This window comes from Cyprinodon tularosa, unplaced genomic scaffold, assembly GCF_016077235.1.
Source record: "Cyprinodon tularosa strain WSP-4 unplaced genomic scaffold, ASM1607723v1 ctg206, whole genome shotgun sequence".
NCBI classification, from domain to species: Eukaryota; Metazoa; Chordata; class Actinopteri; order Cyprinodontiformes; family Cyprinodontidae; genus Cyprinodon; species Cyprinodon tularosa.
Genome location: NW_024038764.1, coordinates 621,406 through 640,352, shown reverse-complemented (window position 1 = coordinate 640,352; position 18,947 = coordinate 621,406). Strand labels below are relative to the sequence as shown.

The window sequence follows — 18,947 nt, the reverse complement described above, 5'->3', positions numbered from 1 at the left end:
ATTTGATAGACAATATTTTGTTTAGTATATTCAATTTGTAAATTTTACTTATTTCATATCCAAATAGTTAGCTCATCTTTAATGCTGCTAATACACCGTAAAACATTTAATGTATTTTGATTTAACTTCAATAACCTCTTTTTCCGAAAAGTAAAGAGAGATCCAAACTAAAAATTTGCTTATCAGATCAATTCCATTCATGTCCCCCTGTTTCTATAACAGAACAAATGTTCTGTCATAGAATAAAATAAAAATCCTACACAAGTCATTGAGATGAAATCCGCTATCACCACTAACTTTAGCCTCATGTAACACAGTTGGATGCAATTTAAACATGGTGTCCCAGATACTGTTACAATCTGCACACCTCAATCAAAGAATTCTAATGTTTGATTAAATTTATGAAATCAACACAGAACTTGATGTCATTTGCTCAGTAAGCTCAATAGACACCCATCAATCCACTGTAACACCTTAATTTCAAATTCCATTTAAATTTAAATTTAGTTTTACTGAATGGTAGCCACTGTACTATGCAAATAAAATTTAGATCATCTTCCTTAGTAGATGAAGCGTAACACACAATGCAATTCAGCTATAGTTGAGAAAAAATATGTAATTGCAATAATTAGTCCCTGCCCATGCTTTGCAGGCAGGAAGGGAAAAAAGACACATCAGCATTTTGTGAGACAAACAGAGTGAACCATGGAGGAATGCAGTGTCGTAACAGTTGGTGCACACCAACCCCCAACTGCATTGTAAAACCTCTGACCCCAGGAGATGGGGTGTCCTCAACACTTAGAATTACACTGCAGGGCTTCAGGACATGAAGACAGCAGGGCGCCTCAGTGCTACAACTAAAACAGGAAGAGAACAATGGCATCACACACTACAAAAATTTAAAGAAAAGAACTTATTCACCACTACCAAGTTTAGTTGGCACCCATTTCGTCTCCAACCTGCAGACTGAAGGGAACCCCAGGAGTGGGCTTTGGCGCCCAGGTCACATGATCAGAGGTGAGAATCCAGGATCAAACATGAGAACACACAACAGGACCACCGCTGAGCGACTTGCCATGCCCCAATTCTTTATCTGCTGAATCAGAAGGTGTCCAGAATAGCAGTCATTCCTGCAGTGCAGAAACATCTGGATACAGTCCCGCTTTAATGAACTTTGGGCAGCCTTTTGTGGTCGACAGAGCAGGACATAGAAACCAGCAGACCAGTCATCTACTGAAACCCCCGTCCGGGTTTGGACAAAAGGCTATGATCTTTGTGGTCCCGACTCACTGCTGATTCCCAGCCATAGAAGACTCCCACAGATAACGCCTGAGTCCCTTTTGTTATCAGCCCGGCATGAAAAGCAACAGTCAAAGGAGACATCTGTTGCCAGGTCCTGTGAGCAGCACTTTGCCCTCACGTGCAGCATCATCATGTCTAGCAGGAGAACAGTTCGCCTTCACTGACCTTCGTAATCGCTCAACAGCGTTTGGCTTTCATACAACAGTCCAGCAGAAGATGGGCACAGTGCAGCATCATCATGTCTTTGTTCAGCAACAACAGCGGCCTGATGCGGTAATCAAGAAGATCCCTTCAAATACATCTTCCCATGATCTCTGAGCTTAAAAGACCCTTCCCCCAAGATTGCCATCAAGTCAGAAGGAAGAAGAACTGCCAGAGAAAAAATAATACAAAGTAATTAAAAAGCAAAACTTATATTTGCCACATTTTATTACTTTCACTATTATAAATAAAATTTATCTTGTGATGCATCCTCCCGTGTGGCTCTAGATTTGTTGTTGTTATAGCACAAACGGCCAACTGCCCCAAATCCTGAACTGCAAAAAGAATAAACATAGAAATGTGTACATGATCAGATGTGCCAGAATTAAGAAAATAATGACACTTACTGTTCAAAATCAATAAACGTCAATACCTCGATGACATTCACTCTGCTTGTGCCAAATATCAACTACAAATTCTAAAATCAAAACCTCACAAACTCATTAAAGAATTAGAACAAACTCTAGAATGTCCTAGTACTGATACTTATAAAAGTTGTGATGGAATTGCCCTTGGTCAATTAATTATGAATTTCATATTGTTCTACTAAATACCAAACATCCTTATCACTGTCCCACGCTTCAAGACAAAGTCCTATTTTAAAATTTCAGAAATTATTTACATTTTATTTGAATTTCATAGCAGTTTTAACCGAAATTTTCCTCAACAAAGAATTTACACCCAACTGTATATAATCAAAGTCAGCAGTGATGCAGAAATCTATCAACAATTTTAAATGTAAATAAACATGGCATAGATGTTATTCGAAACCGTTCAATTTTAGATGATCAAATCTAATTTAGTAGAAGCTTCTATATCACATACATCATATTTTAGCAAAGCAGGAAGGCCATATGACTCTACATTAAAGAAATCCATAATTCACTATTGTTGAATCGAAAAAAAAAATCAAAATTATTGATTAACTAATTTACCATTAACCATATCCAAAAATTTACCAGGAATTAGGGTGTACTTCTGCTTCTCCCCCTGTTGATATAATAAAATTATCATTTTGAAAACAATTTGGAATCTATGTCACTGTTATATAATAATTAGCTGAAAAACCAAAATATTATAAGATGTTCCACCATTTCTCCTAATCTTCCATCTAGTATTCAAACTAGACTGAGATTATGTAAATTTCAAAGTTCCATCCGTAATATCTTATCTTTGTAACATCCCCCTGTGTTTTCTTATTTCCAAAAGAAAAACAATTTAGAGGTGGAAAAACAAAAATGGAAGAACTTACCCCCATTATGCTAAAATTTCAACATGTCCAATCAGTTACCCGTAAGAAATATAAACCAAGTTTATTTAGTTAGAATTTAGGTTAGTGTGTTAGTGTTGTTAGTCAAAGTGGATAACACAGTTTCCTAATAACTACATTTATCTGCTTTAAACCAAGGCTGAATTCTCGTTTCATATTAATTTCACTGCACAAGCAGATGATTCAGCTTTAACCAGATCGTGACACCAAAATATGAAATCGTCTTTACCTTAAAATTGTCCGTAAAGCAGTAAGAAAAACATATTTATGAAACAAAACCTTTACTGTCCCTAAATATTTTAAAATAAGAAAAATATCACACAGCTACACACTAAACTGAGGTCATATTTACACAGAGCATCCTAAAACCCATCAAAGGCCATCTGCCTACACATTCACTCTCATTCACACTCAAGCAGACTCAGCAACACCCCATTGTAAGAAAGATGCAGGATGTTACCCCAGATCTCAAACCAAAATTCGTCCTGTGAAAGTCTTAAACACAATTATTATAACACCATGGTTGAAAAAAAAAATAAGAAGACATTATTATCCAATAGTTCTAATATTGTTTAGTTTTGAGTGAACCTTTTTTTTAAAAAACTCCATATTATACACACAACCGTATTTCATGATAGCCCACTGTTATTAAATGGCTACCTAGACCCCCTGTAGGAAAACCCAAAAACCGTTCATGTGGTCATGTAATATGCAAAATGGGCTGCACACGAAGATCGTCCTACAAGAAACAAAGTCATTCATTAGTGTTTCAACATGTCCTACATTAACAGTGTAGAAAACACTGTTAAGCAGAAAAACATCCATATGTTCTCATTTTTGTTCTCTTATTCCGATCAGTGAGGGTGTTCCATCCTGTCAGGAAACCTAGAAATTGAAGTGATTGTCAATGTTACAATATTACAAAAAAAAAAACAATTGGATCATTCCAGTGCTCTAGCCTGGAACTGATGCCACACATTTCTCCCGCTGAGAAAGTACAAACATCTGTAAATCTGTTATTTTGTACTTTTCATTTCAACACAAAACACAGTTCTAAGAGTAATTCACATCAAAATCCAAGAATCCTGAAAGCGTGAGCTGGAAATAGCACAGAACTGAAGCACTCCCAAAATGCAAATAAGGGGGGTCAATCAGTCCCCCTGCTGTGAAACAAAACTTGCATCCAAAACGGAGACACCTCTGTCCCACAGAAGCACATTTTAACAGAAAGTTAGTAATACAACATCCAGCAAAAATATTTAACAATATTTCATAACACAATCTTGAAACACAAATCACTACCGCACAATCTCAGCACAATTCAGACACAGACAGACAATAGACAGCAGCGCGTGGTGGGACATAGGCTACAGTATAACGGGGGGAGACAGACACACAGCAATAGATCAACCCGCAGCCAAGCACGCACACAAACACTAAGAAACATACAAAACACAGAAACACAGACAACGTTGTAGTTCAGTCAAGAAAAGACAGAAAAGAAAAGAAAATGTCAGGTGCCGGCTAAAGGAATGTATGACGCATCTTTTAATTTTCCAATTTCACTTTTACAAATCCCTTTTATTCTCATTTCAACTTCTCCGTCCTTCAAGGTGATTCAACCTGCTAAATTAATTATTCTCAGTCCTTTATGCTCTAAGCAACCCGATTAAGGGTGCCAAAGAAAGGTGATCCAACCTGCTATTAGTCCTTATTCCACGAGTTATACAACTCGGTCCAATTAACCTGCTATTAGTCCTTTTCCATGAGTGATACAACTCGATCCAATTAACCCAAATAATTATAAGTCCACTGGAGATGAGTTGAAATCTCCGGGCTGATACAAGCCCCTGCTAATTAATACACAGACACCCGAAATTCTTTTTTAGAGGCACAGGCATTGTTCCTCAGGGTTATAGAATAAATTAATCTTTATTAATTAATCAATTAATTAATCAATCAATAAAACCTTCTTTTAAAAAACCCAGCTTAAGTCAGAGTTAACGTAAAGGCTCTGTTTTGAACTAGCCACAGTTCCCTGTAATGTGTATTTATTCAAATCCTTAAACAACCGACTCTTTTAGGAGGGATTCTTTCTACTTCTGCAGCTTCTGAATTCTGTGAGGCCGCACACAGCAAATCAGCCCCGGTCCGACCACACGGCGCTTCAGACAACTAAAAAATAATCAAATACGGTCTTACCACACCGAAGCGTCGGGCCGAAACGGATCAATCAGGACCAAACAGCCGCGCGCCGAGACTCCAGAACCGGCACGAGCCCCCAATTGTAAAGGAAGAAAATATTCTAACATAGTTAACTTTGGAAAAAGGTTGGCTTCTCATTCTTCCCTTTCCAGGTCCACCCGGCGAGCTGCGTGTGGTCTCTATGAAAACCAGCATTGCGAGTTGACATCACAGAATTACAGAGTTTAATCCAATATAAGACAATGCATACACTTAGAAATAAGACAATGCACAAACCTACACCAGAAACTGCAGAACAACGGAGACATACATTCCATTACCTGACATAGGAGGAAAGAAAGCAAAGACGTACAAGAGATCTTTGGAGAGTTTGCAAGAGCAAAATCTGATTTTTTAGTTCTATTTAGAAAGCTTTATCCTCTTGTATCTAATCCATTCAAAAAGGGCTGGCCCTCGGTCCTCCAACCAAAAGCCATCTCTGACACTGCCTAGAGCTTCCCCTTATTTACTGCAAACATCTGGGGTCATTTGCTTCTTTGTTTTAACAAGAAAAAGCGGAAAGCTTGTCCTGGCATCTAGAATTCTTAAAGTCATAAAACACAAGATAAGCTTCCACAGACAGCTTGTGGAATGCGGGGGGCCTCACCATAAATTCTCAGGAACAAACTTAAATTTAGTAATCTGGTTCAAGGAAAGGTTATCTTCACAAACTTGTTCAAAATAAGAAATATGTTCACAAGGAGAGTATACAACATACCTTTTACACATGCCATAAGATTAAGTGTATTAAAGACTAAAAATAATAATTTTTCTTCAACAATACTAATGAAAAAGCGAAGCCACTTAAAGACCTTGTTAGAGCATTCCTGATTTCTACCTTTGTCAACATTATATTTTTTGTATTACATTTTAAATGAAAAAAGTTTTGCCTACAACCAGTCCCTGATTGGTTGCCATGTCGGGATTTCACAGAAAAGTTAAGCTCGTTTCAACTCTCTCCTTTGGGTGCTGCTGTTTGACAACACCTCAGTTCTATATGGAGTAGCACAAGGTTTGGGCGCAGCAGTGACCACACAGACCGCAATAATGCAACCATTTTTGGCATTTAATTAATCATATATAATTACTTTTTTTCATTTTGGCAGGGTAGGACATCAAACAATTGTGCTAAAGTAACTAAATATGATCAAATAGATGCCAAAAACCGTTGCATTATTTTTTTCAGCACTACTGGCCGCTTCCTGCCCTTCCCCTGCAGTTTGAATAGGAATTCAATGTGAATCCACTCTGGGGGGATCCTGTGTCCGGTCTGAAGATCTGAATCATAAGGTTTATATGCCCAACATGTTAGGAGAGATATTACGTTAGTAGCTTCCTTTAGTCACGTGTGGTGCAGTAACATTAGATGTTTTTGCTTTACTACGGTTGAATTTCCCAAAACATAGATGGAAGCCAAGATGAAAGTCTGACCTAAATAACCATTACCAAATTACACATTACACATCACAATGAAAAGCATTAATATCATCCTGTTTCAGAGGTTAAATGAGCAGTGTTTTCCAGAAAAGATAGCAAGTCAAACAAAACCCAGCACAAGCAGAGCGAGAGCAGGAAAGTGGAAATCAGCAAAGCCACTGTTCTTTTGCATTTGTATGTGGAAACAGCATGAGTTATTGAACTCCTTTTCAGACAGAAGCTGTGGTGCTGCAAAACTTGTGGTAAAAGCTTCAGATTTAGACATGGGCGTAGGTTTGCATAGGGACCATAGGGACATGTCCCTACCAAAATTTTGGAAGGACCTATTTGTCCCTACCAATAATTGGATGTAAACAACATGTTTATAATTTACTATACAGCAGCCGCTTCTTTGCCTCTCGCAGCTTCTCTGCCTGGTAGCTGCAGCTGCCTGCTCTTTCCTGTCCCTTTCACATAGCGGCTAGAGACTGACACGGGAGTGGATTTTCACTCCTGTCCCGTCCCACTCCCACAGAAAAAAAATGTGTCCTGTCCCGATCCCGGGCCAGTGTAGAAATCTAAATCCTGTCCCGTCCCACTCCTGGTGAAATTACTCCCACTCCCATACCGCTCCCATTCAGAATGACTCCCGCTCCCGCACCACTCCCATTCTTGTTGTCTTCAATAAGATTTCTGCCAATACATTGAATCTGAATTTAGTAAAAGGAATAATAATTATAAATACATAATAAAAGTAACAAACAAGGAAACAGACCATGCTTATCTTAGGTTAATAAACAAAATGTACAATATTGCCTTTTAGAAATTTATTGTTTCGTTTGAACAAAGAAGTTACTTTTAATTTTCAAATTGCTGAAACTTAAAATCTATGCTTAATTGAGCAAAAAGTGCATAAAGGCATTACATTCACAATTTAGATAACACACACAAATGGCTCAAAAAGCTGGATATGGTAAACTTCCAGACTTGCCCATTTGCAAGAAAACAACTTACTATAAGAACTAAAATTATTGAACGTTAAACACATTCTTGGATGAGTCCAGGAACCTTATATGTTGCTATGCAGGAACAAAAGTGCATCCACATTGTCTGGACTGAGGTTGGAACGTCTCTCCTCAATGAGTCTTCCAGCTGCACTGAAACTACGTTCAGAAGGTGTACTTGTTGCTGGGATTGCTAGCAGCCTCTTGGCAACAGGCACTAGCCCATCTGACCTCTCTTTCCAGAAGTCAAGAAGAGACTGAAAGCGTGTCCACTTGGAGTCAGTCATATACTCAAGGACCAACTGGCGACCCTTTGATTCCATAGTGCCAATGTCCTCCTCCCTCTCCTCCTCTACGACACAACTTGCAAAGAAGTTATGCACCTCTGTGGTCTTTGTGGATGAGCTGGATGGGGATGAACCTTCAGGAAAAAGAGAAATTATTATAGAACATTGCCATTTGCAATATAGCTCTTTGTCTTCCAAATAGCCTATTTCTTTGTCTATCAAAGGTCTCATCTAAATAAAACATGACCTACTAGATACTGCACACACCCGTGTGTGTGAGAATGTGTGCCACAAAATAAAAGGAAGGCCTTTTGCTATTTACTACTGCTCTGAATGCTCTGTTCATGGTAGTGTTAGTCACCCGATTTCTCCACACAGCCTGTCTCTCTCTCCTCTGTCCCTGATGTTTCTGTGAGTGCTGCCAGGGTGTTGATGACCTCCTCATACTCCTGACAAAGGAGAGTTTTCCTCAAGAAACTCCTTAAGCTAGGTGAGAAAGCTGTGGCTAGCTTATGGTACTGGTGGATTTTGAACTTCAACTCCACTGCCTGGGCTAACTTCACTTTCAGCTAGGGGAGGAGGAGGGAAATGACATAATGATACATGCATTGTTATCATGATAATATATACAACATCATTTTTATGGAGCATGAGTTCTAAGGCAGAAAAAATGTGCTTTATATTACTCATGGAACAGTTATGAATGTATTTAATAATTAACCTACACTTTATGCTGGACAAGATCAAACACACAATTCTTTTCTTGTGTTTATTTGTCTGTTATTGGATAGGGCCAAGTTCCTGTCAGCAACTTCAGTCACCCCCCACCTTAACAACAAAAATCACTAATGTTTTGTATTACCTCTTTCATAACCACACTGTCTCCTTCCACGATCGACAGACCCCTCAGTAGAGTCGCTTTGGTCGGGAGAACGAGGTGAAGGGTTGGTGTCTGCTCAGTAGAGAGGTGTCTGGTAGCCTCATCAAAAGGTTCCAGGAGTTTGATGATGTCCTCGAGCAGATCGCAATCTATGTTGTTTAGATAACGCAGCTCGTTTCTGCGGAGCAGGATCTCATGCAGCTTAACAGACCTCAGAGCATCATTAACAGACTGGAGCATTGCTAGTCTGGTATTCCACCTTGTCTCGACAGCTTGCTTTAATGACTGGTCCAGCTCTTTTTGTAACCTGAAATTAAAAGAGGAGTGACAAGGTTACAGGGATTACAAATTGTAATTAGAGGGTCTTTTTGGGAAAAAAGAAAAAAAATTCATTTGATTTCATAATTAGATACAAGGCAATATTTTATGTTATCTTACCCTGCTCTTTTAAAGTGTGTCACAAGAGTCTTTGTGTCCCTAAACAGTTTGATGATCCTACTGTGGACTGGGTTGTCTTCATCCAAGTGGTCAAATACATGTTTTAAGATTAAGTTGATATTATGACCAGCACAGGAGATTCTGATATAATCCTTAAAAGCTGCTGTTACGTTGGAGCCATTATCCGTCACAAAGACTGTGTCCTTTCTTAGGATGCCAAATTCCTGTTAGTTATTTTTTTACAAAGACAAAACATAAAACCTTAGTAAATAGAAGCCCAGACATAAGATCATCATATAACAGAATGATAAATAATGTATTTTACAGATGTAATTTTCCTAATTATATATATTACTAAAATAATTGCTTACTCATATGCTTTTTCAGCATCTTGTAATTCTCTTGTGAAATATTCTTATTGCACAATGTTCTATTTTGAAGTACATGCCTTAAAGACATTTTATGAATTAACTGGCAAGTTTAATTTTATATGCCATGTAAATAAGTATTATTTTATATGCCATGTAAATAAAATCCATCTGATTTGAGAGAGATACCTGAAGAATTCCCTCCACAGTTCTTCTGATGTTGTCACCGGTTTTGACACCTTCCATCTCCCTTGTAGCCAAAATCCGGTTCATTAGCTTCCAATCCATAATGTAATGAACTGTGACAGTAATGTAGTGTGTGCTGGTCCTCTCCTCTGTCCATAGGTCTGTGGTTATAGCATGGTCTGCAGTCTGCAGAAAAAGGAATTAAGTATTTTATTACATGGCCACAAATATTTAACATAATACATGCCTCACTCAGAATACTGAGAAATTGAGCAGTTAAAAAAGGAAATAACTCTAGTGTTAGGATAATTATTGATTAGACTGCTGAATGACTACGTTTTTGTTTTACAAAAATGTTACATACCTGACGGAGCTCTTCCATGACAAGTTGCTTAAGTTTTTCATACTCCTCTTCCACATGACGGGACACTGTGCGTGCACACGGCAGTATGTCTTCCACCTGTACCTCTCCATACTTGGCTCCAATATCGAGCAGGTCCTGCGCAACGCTGATGAAGCCTTTCCCCTCTACTGTAGCAAACGGTCTTATATCTTGACTGCACATGCGAGCAATTTTATTGGTCAATTGAGTCTTCACATGTGATGGTACCTTACGCTTGACAAACGAAGAAATGAAAGGCTGATTCTTTCCAGTATTACCCTTGCAAGTGTGTCTTTTGAGACCGCTCGTCCCGGACTCACTAGTGTACTTGATTACGGTCAAGCACGTTTTACAAGCGGCGTATTGGGTGTTAACACCGTGATACTGAACTCTTATGAAGTTCGGTAATATCTGAGACTTTCCTGTCAGCTCCGTGAGTTTTACAGATACATCCTTATTTCTCAGCTTGCGTTGCAAATCCAATTTTTCAAAGTCTTGTTCGCCACTAACTGTTGGTCCCTCCATTGTTGTTCAGAGAACTCAGAGCGGAAGCACTGATGGTTTCTGGGTCGTGTAGTTTTTTTGACTCGCATTATAGTGTAGGCTTCAAGGAAAAAAACTACAAAATGGCGGCGCCGCGCAAGTACTGGATTTTTTTCTTTTCTTTCTATTTTATTTAATTATTTGGCATCGATCCTAGTTTTTTTTAGTTACTATTGGTTTGCTCCCGCTCCCGTCTGCTCCCGTTAATGTTTAATCCTGTACCGTCCCAATCACGTGATCGTTACTAATACTGACTCCCATCCCACGGGAATCCCACGGGAATCCCGTGACCCATGGGATTCCCGAAAAAATGTCAGTCTCTAATAGCAGCGCATCAACTCTGCTGCGCGGTTTAACTCTCTGATTATTCTGCCTTAAGTTCCGCCTTCTCTCTTTCTGATTGCGTGTTTTCTAGTCTGTAAGTGCGCGCGCGCGGATGCTTGGAGCGCGAAAAAAAAGACGCTAAAATAAATGAACATTGGGCTACGAAACTAGTCCAAATTAAAAAAAAATATTATCTACGCTAAAACAGGCGAAAGCTTCTGACTGGAGTTCTGTAAAGAAGCAGGAGAGAGTTTTTTGATTTGTGGAACTTGAGAAATGTAAGTTAACAACGTTAGGATTTCTTTTATTTTATCTTTTAATCAGATAGCCAAAGGCTCCTTAAAGAAGATATTTTATGAAATACGTTTCCTTTGGAGGAGTTCTTGATGGAGAATATTGACAGACAAAAACTTTTTTTTTTTACTTCTTAAATGCTAATATTTTTTTACAATCTTGGTATAATTCCTGCTCTAAGTGGGTCCCTCTGTCGGCTAAAGGCACATTTTAGTGGCCCTATACTCCAGTTTACGATTAATCAATTACTAAATTAGTTCACGATTATTTATTAATTTGCTAACATGATTAATTGTTTCAGCCATAGATAAAATACATGATATTAGCTACACAGAGTAACTACAGCCCAGATGTACAACTTCTAATATTAATATTTTAAATGCTCAGTGTCAGTTCCTCTTATAGTTCCAGTGCACATGTAAATACAATACATTTATTTTCCGTCCCTTGAATGTATTATTTTGCATGATCCAGTGAGAGCATATCAGATAAAAAAAAATAAGAGTGGGGTTTACCTGTTAACCTCTGCACAATTCTATATCTTCAGAAGAAAACACAGGATAAATCCACATATTATAGACTATATTTGGTTAAACAGACACTGTCTGAGTCGCAGGTAAATTTAAATGCAATCCTTTTCAAAGTGGAAAAAGTCCTAATTCCACATTCATCAGAGCCAGTGATGCTTTAAATATTGATAAACAGCATCTAGTGCATGTAGTGCTTATAAGATTTGTATTAATGTAGCAAGAAATGCTGCTGTTCTCTTTTAACAAAATGAGCCCTGAAGCTCACATTAAGCATAAAAAAAGAGCATGCATATTTTTTGCAAAGGACCAATGACACTGAAGAATAGTGTCCCTACCAAAGTTGAAATCAAACCTACGCCCTTGGATTTAGAGGGAAAGGTGATCCTGTCATCAATATACAGTGTAGATCAATGTCAAGGATGCCATGGTAAATTTTCCTTTAAAAATATTTTTTTTCCTACCTTTACACTCCTTTACCAACATCTGAAATAGGTTTTTCTATATTTACCACAAATGCCTCTACATGCTCCATTAGTCAGTTCATGGAACAGGGGTTTGAGCTGCAAACACGGCAACTGTTTTTGAAGATGAGTTGATTAGCAAAAGTTTTTAATAAGAAATTTGTTTAAAAAAAAACCTGTGTAAAGGGGAATTAATCTTGAATCAAGGCATTTTTTTAAAGCTTTTTCTGACATGATCTTGACACCGGCTGGGTTTAACTCCCCCTCTTATCTGCTTTGCTCCTCCCCAGCCGAATTATCTCTTATCAGCTCCACCTCTCTCTTCTGCTATTTCTGCCACCGGTTCCCAGCCCATGGTGCCAGAATATTGGTGCTTCCAGTGAGTCTAATTCTAGTGTTTTCTGAGTGTGTTTGTTCTGCCTGATCCTGACCTGTTTCTGCCCCCGGACTGCTGAGTTTTGGCCGCCCCTCTTCTGCTCTGTTTTGCCTCTTCTGTGTTTCCGGACTTACCTGGATTTCACCTGTTGCCGACCTTGGACCTGTCTTCTGACCAGGGCTTGGATTATCCCTCCTGGCTTCCTCGTTTCCTCTGTGTGCTCTGGCTGGTGCTGATCACTGCTAGTCTTCCCTCCTGGATATCTAGTACAGGCTCAGTTTCAAGCTGCGGGTTTCACCTCCTCAGGATTTTACTCCTTCTTCTGAGCACAGACTGAACTTTGCCAGGTTGGTGACTTTCAAGTTCACTGTAGTTCCCCGTTCTAGTTTCAGAAGTCTTTGATCTGAGTCTACATCCCCACAGCGTATCCATTGAACCTGGCCAAGCTGATGAGCAGCCACACACAGCTTTTTCAATAAACGCCTTTTAAGTTATCACTGTCTGTCTCGTCTGAATTCTGGGTCCATTTCTCTGAGCCTTCTGACATTTTTAGCTTTTTAATTGTGATCAACATGATCATCATCACAAGGTAAATTTTGAAAGTACTTTATTCAAAAGGAATAATCTCTAACACTGCAATCCGTGTATCATTCGTTCTTTCTATTTTCAATTGTCAATCAAAAAACAAAAAATAAAAAATTGACTGGTTATTTTGTTTTTTGTTTTTTATGGTTAAACCAAAAACGAAAAAAGGATTTGTTTTTCATATATCAATTCTAAGCTCAGATCAAGAATACGAAATGGAAAAACGCAGAATTTGATTTTAATATTTAATCGGTACAGTTTACGTGACCCGGAAATAGCTCTTTGCGAGGCAGTGGGGTGATGAAGTGGCTACCATGGCGACGCTAGAACGCTGTTTGTTGTTGCTAGTTAAAAGTACAGTGCACAGAAAAGTTTCAAGAAAAAAGTTATACCTGGAAAATCCTGCTGATTTTCTCCGTTGTCATGTCCTCCTCCTTAAGAGTCACACGCTTGGATCCTCGACCGTAACTGTCCATGGCTGATAGGTCCGACTGCCTTATCTGGTGCAGCTTGATCGAACGTGGTGGGGGTAAGCATAGATATCCATAATAAAGCCTTTATTATGGATATCTATGGGGGTAAGCCAATTGTTTTTTTTAGCTAAAGCTCCACCAAACTTCCGGGTCATGTAAACTGTACCGATTAAATATTAAAATCAAATTCTGCGTTGCTGTCCGTTTTTCAATTTCGTATTCTAGATCTGAGCTTAGAATTGATATATGAAAAACAAATCCTTTTTTCGTTTTTGGTTTAACCATAAAAAACAAAAAACAAAATAACCAGTCAATTTTTTTGTTTTTGTTTTTTGATTGACAATTGAAAATAGAAAGAACGAATGATACACGGATTCACTGCCTACATCTCAACAGGGTGTTATGTAATACAGCTACTGTATATAAATATATATATATATGGATAGTACAACTTTGAAGATCACCTGAACAAACATGTTTCTTAAATTTCTTAAATCCTTTAGCAAATGGAGTCTCACTGAGAAAAATCACTCAGTGACTTGAAAAAGCTCTATATAAATACAGGCCATTTACCAGGTGCTTCTCTGACTCCATCACAGACTTCATATAACAGTAAGACAATAAAAAATATATGTGGTGAGAAAAAAAAGGGCCCAACTGGAGTTGGATAAGCAAAGGAATAAGACTAAGTAAATATTGATGCAGCAATAAAGGGAGCTCAGATCTGAATGAAAAGAGACCAGCAGTTTAGTCCATTTTTTTTAATGTACCTTTTTGTGTGTTGGTGACTTCGCAGGGCAGGGGTGCTGAAAGCTTTTTTTAACAGGGGATGCTGTAAAAAAATTTTTTTTTTTTTGGATATGGACTTGAATGATCCACCCTGGATTCTGGCTTTTGCAGTCCAAAAAGATCAAAAAGGGTCAAAATCCAGTTCTTTGCCTGCTTTATTCTCGGTACAGACAAACAGATTACAGGCTGCACAGGATTCTGCTATTGCTCTCACTCTAATTCCTGCACCTGTTCTTTAATTGACTGAATGAGACTGTGACTGAAAACTGAGAATTGAGAACTGGGAACTGAGACTTGGAACTAATAAAAAACATATGACCACCCACGTGCATAATGAGCTACCTAAGACCTCCCTATTTATACTGTGAAACACCCACATCCCAAGTTAAAACTATTTAACTAATCAACTGAATCACTAAACAAATCTTTTTCTAAATAACAAATCAAAATAAATAATCCAAATTCTAAGATTGAAGTAAAAATGGAGAAATGGCTCCCACGGACAGGATACAATATTATCACAATATTGCAATATCACTATATATTGTGATGTTTTTCCCAACTATCAACATTAGATGTATAGATAAAACAGCAAGGGCTGTATATGTTCATCAGAAGATATTGATCATTTATATATTTTGGTATCCATGTTTTTTGGGTTTGTCAGTCCAATTCTTCCACTGTGACTGCCTCAACTACAGATATGGTGCTGTGGCGCACAGCAAAAGGACTCCATGGTGCTGTATACTAGAGTGGCAGTGCAGAGGTAGCCAATTTTCCCTCATTGTTTTAGGTAAAATATTTTGTTTTTAAAATCGATACCAGGAACTGAAAAATATATATTATATCGGGCAGCTGGAAATCACAATATATCACCAAAATGATTTTTGCACTTTAATAACGTAGATTTGGTATGAACCTGAGTCACTGTGTTTACGTCCCATGTGACTATTAGTTCCAAAATCCTTTATCGCAAACCACAAGAAAACAATTATATTTTTATACTATTTAAACTGGGCCTGCAACTTCTATCAGGGGTCTCATTCTGGCTGCTCTCAGTTGTCATGGTTGTGGTACTAGGGTTCTTCTTCATAGGTGGTAGTTTTCCCAAAAAATCCAATATGCGTTTCTGTGTCATATTTTCTCCTTGTTTCTGTCATTAGACTGTAAATGTACTTGTTTGCTGCCACGAGCGGGATACCTCTTTACTTTGCGACCACTAGCTTGCTTGATGTTGCCATGACAACGTAACTTCTGTTAACTTGTGTTGATTAGGCCTCAAAGTAAAACAAAATAAAAATCCAAGTACAAGTAATAGTAAAATAAAGGCAAAATACTTATTTTCAATACATCTTTTTAAAATATGCCTCTCGCCACTAGGGGGTGCTGCAGCACCCCCAGCATCCCCACTTCCCGTGGCCATGTTGCAGGGTAGCACCACCACAAACAGGACTGAACAAGCTTCTATCTTAATGGATGCATGAGGTGCTGCATAAAGCAACATGCCTATTACACTATCTCTCCCCTTAAAGTGTTACCACTTGTATAATTTTGTGGCAAAGAAGAATTGTCAGCTTTTTGCAGATTTAATAATTTACATACTCAAAATTGTTCTTCATGCAAGATGTAAAAAACAATAAAAAATAGTGACTTTTGATTTGTGGCTTTCATGGTTAAAGTAAAGGATGTATTTAAACTGCCAAAAACAACATGCTGGTCTTTCATAGCCACAGTCGATTCATTTTAAATATCTAAAAGTGAAACTGATGCTCACAGTTGTTTAGAATTACTGTAAGTTCCATTAAGTAAGAGCAAAGCATGCAATTTATAAAGGAAATGCTATTTGTTATGTTATTACAATACAATGTTACATTACCATGCTGCAGCATGATTTTTAAACAAAGCAATTAATGTGCCCTTTTTAAACTTTCTTTACCTTTCAGCAGTAGAACTGGAGAGAAGTTTAAAATGGAGAAATTGAGAAAACTCTCTTGGGTTAACTGGGATGTTAGGTGTGACTTTGTAGCAGCATTAAATGGTCTAAATGGCTCGTAGTTCGGCTTTACTGGGGCGCTTAGTATAGTTTCGCTTTTGTCTCTAAAGAGAACAAAACACTGGCTAAAGAGAAAAAAGATACACATTTATATGAAGTGCTTTTGTTTCAAGGCCTTTAACAGAAATCATTACTTTTGCTCTTTGGCAGTTTGTGACATTTTAAATTTATGCATAAGCTTTTCTGCTTTTTTAAGGTTTGTAGTATTCAGTACTCAACCTTTTATTTTAACCTTCTCACTCAGCCTTAAGTATCTTCATGATCGACATACAGTTACCTGGAAATCTTTCCAAAATCCTTTGGCTACAACTAAAAACTCAAGATACAGTTTAATTAATAAAGAACTTTCCCTGTCTTTCCTTTTATACTGTAAAATGAAAAAATCAGTTCGGTCTAAGCATGAAAAAGGAGGAGTTTTGTGGATAATCAACCTCTTTTGTATTTGAAGAATGGGTGATGCTTTTGGTGCACTTCTATTCCTAAAATGTTAGAATAGAATTGCACATGAAGATTTTAATGAATAAACATTTCCATGGAACATTCATAGATTGTAAGTTCCATCTGTGAATGTACCATGAGGGCCCCCAATGGGTCACATATTACGTGTATGCCCAATTCATTAGAATGTAAATCCCTAATATGCTTTAAAAAGTCAAGGTATGGTTTTAAAGAGCAGTCTAGCAACACATAAGTATCATTGTGGCAGGATGATGCTGGAGGCCTGTTTACTGGGCCCCAATGGAACAGGTGCTTTGGAAAAGGTAGGACAATATAGAAGAGAGACTTCCTCCAAATTCTTTAACTTTACATCAGATCTACAATTAAACATTTTAAGTTTAGACTTGGTTGGATGTTTGAACTGGACAATGATACTGAATACGCATTTACTGGTCATTTATATCTATTTTTTTCACCACAGCTTTGGGTAAAATATAAGTTTCTCACTTGGTATCACTTTTATGGTAAACAAAAATTACATAAATTATGAAGTCCTTTCAGATTAACTACCATATAAATTGTATCAGCTAAAAAATATCAGTATACCACTACAACACAAATACATTATATTCATGATTTTGTTTCATACAGCAATGAATTCCCTGGTGAGTTTTTGATGTGTGTATGCTCCTGCAGAAACAAAGCCTATGCACATTAGTTTGTTGCTATTATGGATTTTCTGTCATATTCTCAGGATGTATTTAGTGGACGTAGGGATTCTGTTCGTTAGAAAACTGGTAACTTACTCTGCTGATTTGTCTCAAAATATTTGGCTACTAACAAGATGCACGGCGTAACAATCTGATTAAAGCTTTTTCTGCACTGATACTGCATTTTAACAAACTGGCCAAAAGCCGTGCTGCTGCTATGAGAACTGAGATATGGCACTAAACTGAAATACTAGAGGGGCAACTTATTTTTAATCAGGAAAAAAGAAGGATGTTCATTTAAAAGTGAAATAATCTTTTCTGACAACAGGAAAATAAAAGTCCTTTATAATCCAAATGAAAGTAGTTATGACTCATTGTGTTTTATTCATAAATCCCCTTTTGAAGTCCAGTGCAGATAACTCTCTGGCTCTCTGGCTCTGACTAACTGTACTGGAGAGATCGTCCAATAATGTGGTTTTACTTTGACAAAGGAAAAATGTATCAGACAGGCTGACCCACTTTGCTGACCTCTCTTTTTATTCTCTTTGCTCTGTCAAAAGCTAAGGGAAGCTATTTCATTGTTTGAGTTTCCAAACAAAAAGAAAAAAAGGTTTTGGTTGTTGTACATGAAGGAATATAATTTAAAACATCTAATTAAGGGGCAGGTGTTAAAACATTTTTAATTTTAGGTCTTCTTGATTTTTACTGTGAAAAAATTGTCTTCTATGAATAAATTGGTGCCTTTCAGAGCTAAGCATTGTACTGATAGTGTAAAGTTTTTATAAATGAAGAGAATAGAATCCTGAATCAAAAAACTTTGCTCAACTTGACAATATTCCTTTGTTTAGCTTTGCTTATACACAGCGTATCTCTAAAGGGTTGCTGTAAATGATTATGATCATGATCATTTTATCACGTTTGCAGGTTTCTGCCTTGAATAGTGTTATTGTCTTTCAGGAAAGTGGGCGTATAGGTGGTGCAGTGGTTGGCGCGCATTACCCATGTATGGAGACCTTATTCCTTGACGCGGCAGACGCGGGTTTGAATCCGACCTCTTGTCCTTTTCTGCATGTCTCTATCCCCTTTCCTGTCAGCCTTCTGTCAAAAACAAGGAAAGATGTAGTAAAGTGAGCTGTAACACCCCTAGAGCTTTTGTCTTGTGTTATTTTTTATGGGGAAGTAGAATTCCAAACCAACTTAATTAAAAGTGAAAAATAAATAATTTACTCAATACAACACGTTTTTTGTGCCACTCTTGTTGATGATAATAGCCTTCAAGGGACTGCATTCATTATCAATTAAGTTTTTACATCAACGTGAGCAGTTTTCATCC

The 18,947-nt window shown here is 37.7% G+C and overlaps 1 protein-coding gene and 1 long non-coding RNA gene across 3 annotated transcripts; one reads left to right on the top strand and one right to left on the bottom strand.

Moving 5' to 3' along the window:
- Positions 1-7,540: 7,540 nt before the first annotated feature.
- Positions 7,541-9,106, bottom strand: LOC119783510 (zinc finger protein 618-like). Of its 2 annotated transcripts, XM_038285090.1 has the most exons (4): positions 9,103-9,106; positions 8,647-8,971; positions 8,146-8,353; positions 7,541-7,918 (listed from the first exon to the last, which is right to left on the bottom strand). In XM_038285090.1, exons 2-4 carry the CDS (start codon positions 8,902-8,904, stop codon positions 7,563-7,565), a joined length of 822 nt encoding a protein of 273 aa, XP_038141018.1. In that variant the 5' UTR covers positions 8,905-8,971; positions 9,103-9,106; the 3' UTR covers positions 7,541-7,562. The 2 variants fall into 2 exon arrangements, 1 of the variants encoding a protein (XP_038141018.1); XR_005280808.1 differs by lacking the exons at positions 8,146-8,353; positions 9,103-9,106 and having other exon boundaries at positions 8,647-8,966.
- Positions 9,107-12,535: 3,429 nt separating this feature from the next.
- Positions 12,536-18,760, top strand: LOC119783492. Its single transcript, XR_005280804.1, has 2 exons — positions 12,536-12,913; positions 18,572-18,760. It is a non-coding gene; the product is annotated as an uncharacterized LOC119783492 (long non-coding RNA).
- The last annotated feature ends 187 nt before the right edge of the window (positions 18,761-18,947 follow it).

Coding starts and splice junctions, on each gene's coding strand:
- LOC119783510 (XM_038285090.1), bottom strand. CDS start 8,904: ATGCTCCAGTCTGTTAATGATGCTCTGAGGTCTGTTAAGCTGCATGAG. Junction 8,354..8,646: donor ACAGTGTGGTTATGAAAGAG/GTAATACAAAAC, acceptor CTCCTCCCCTAG/CTGAAAGTGAAGTTAGCCCA. Junction 7,919..8,145: donor AGGCTGTGTGGAGAAATCGG/GTGACTAACACT, acceptor TTTTTCCTGAAG/GTTCATCCCCATCCAGCTCA.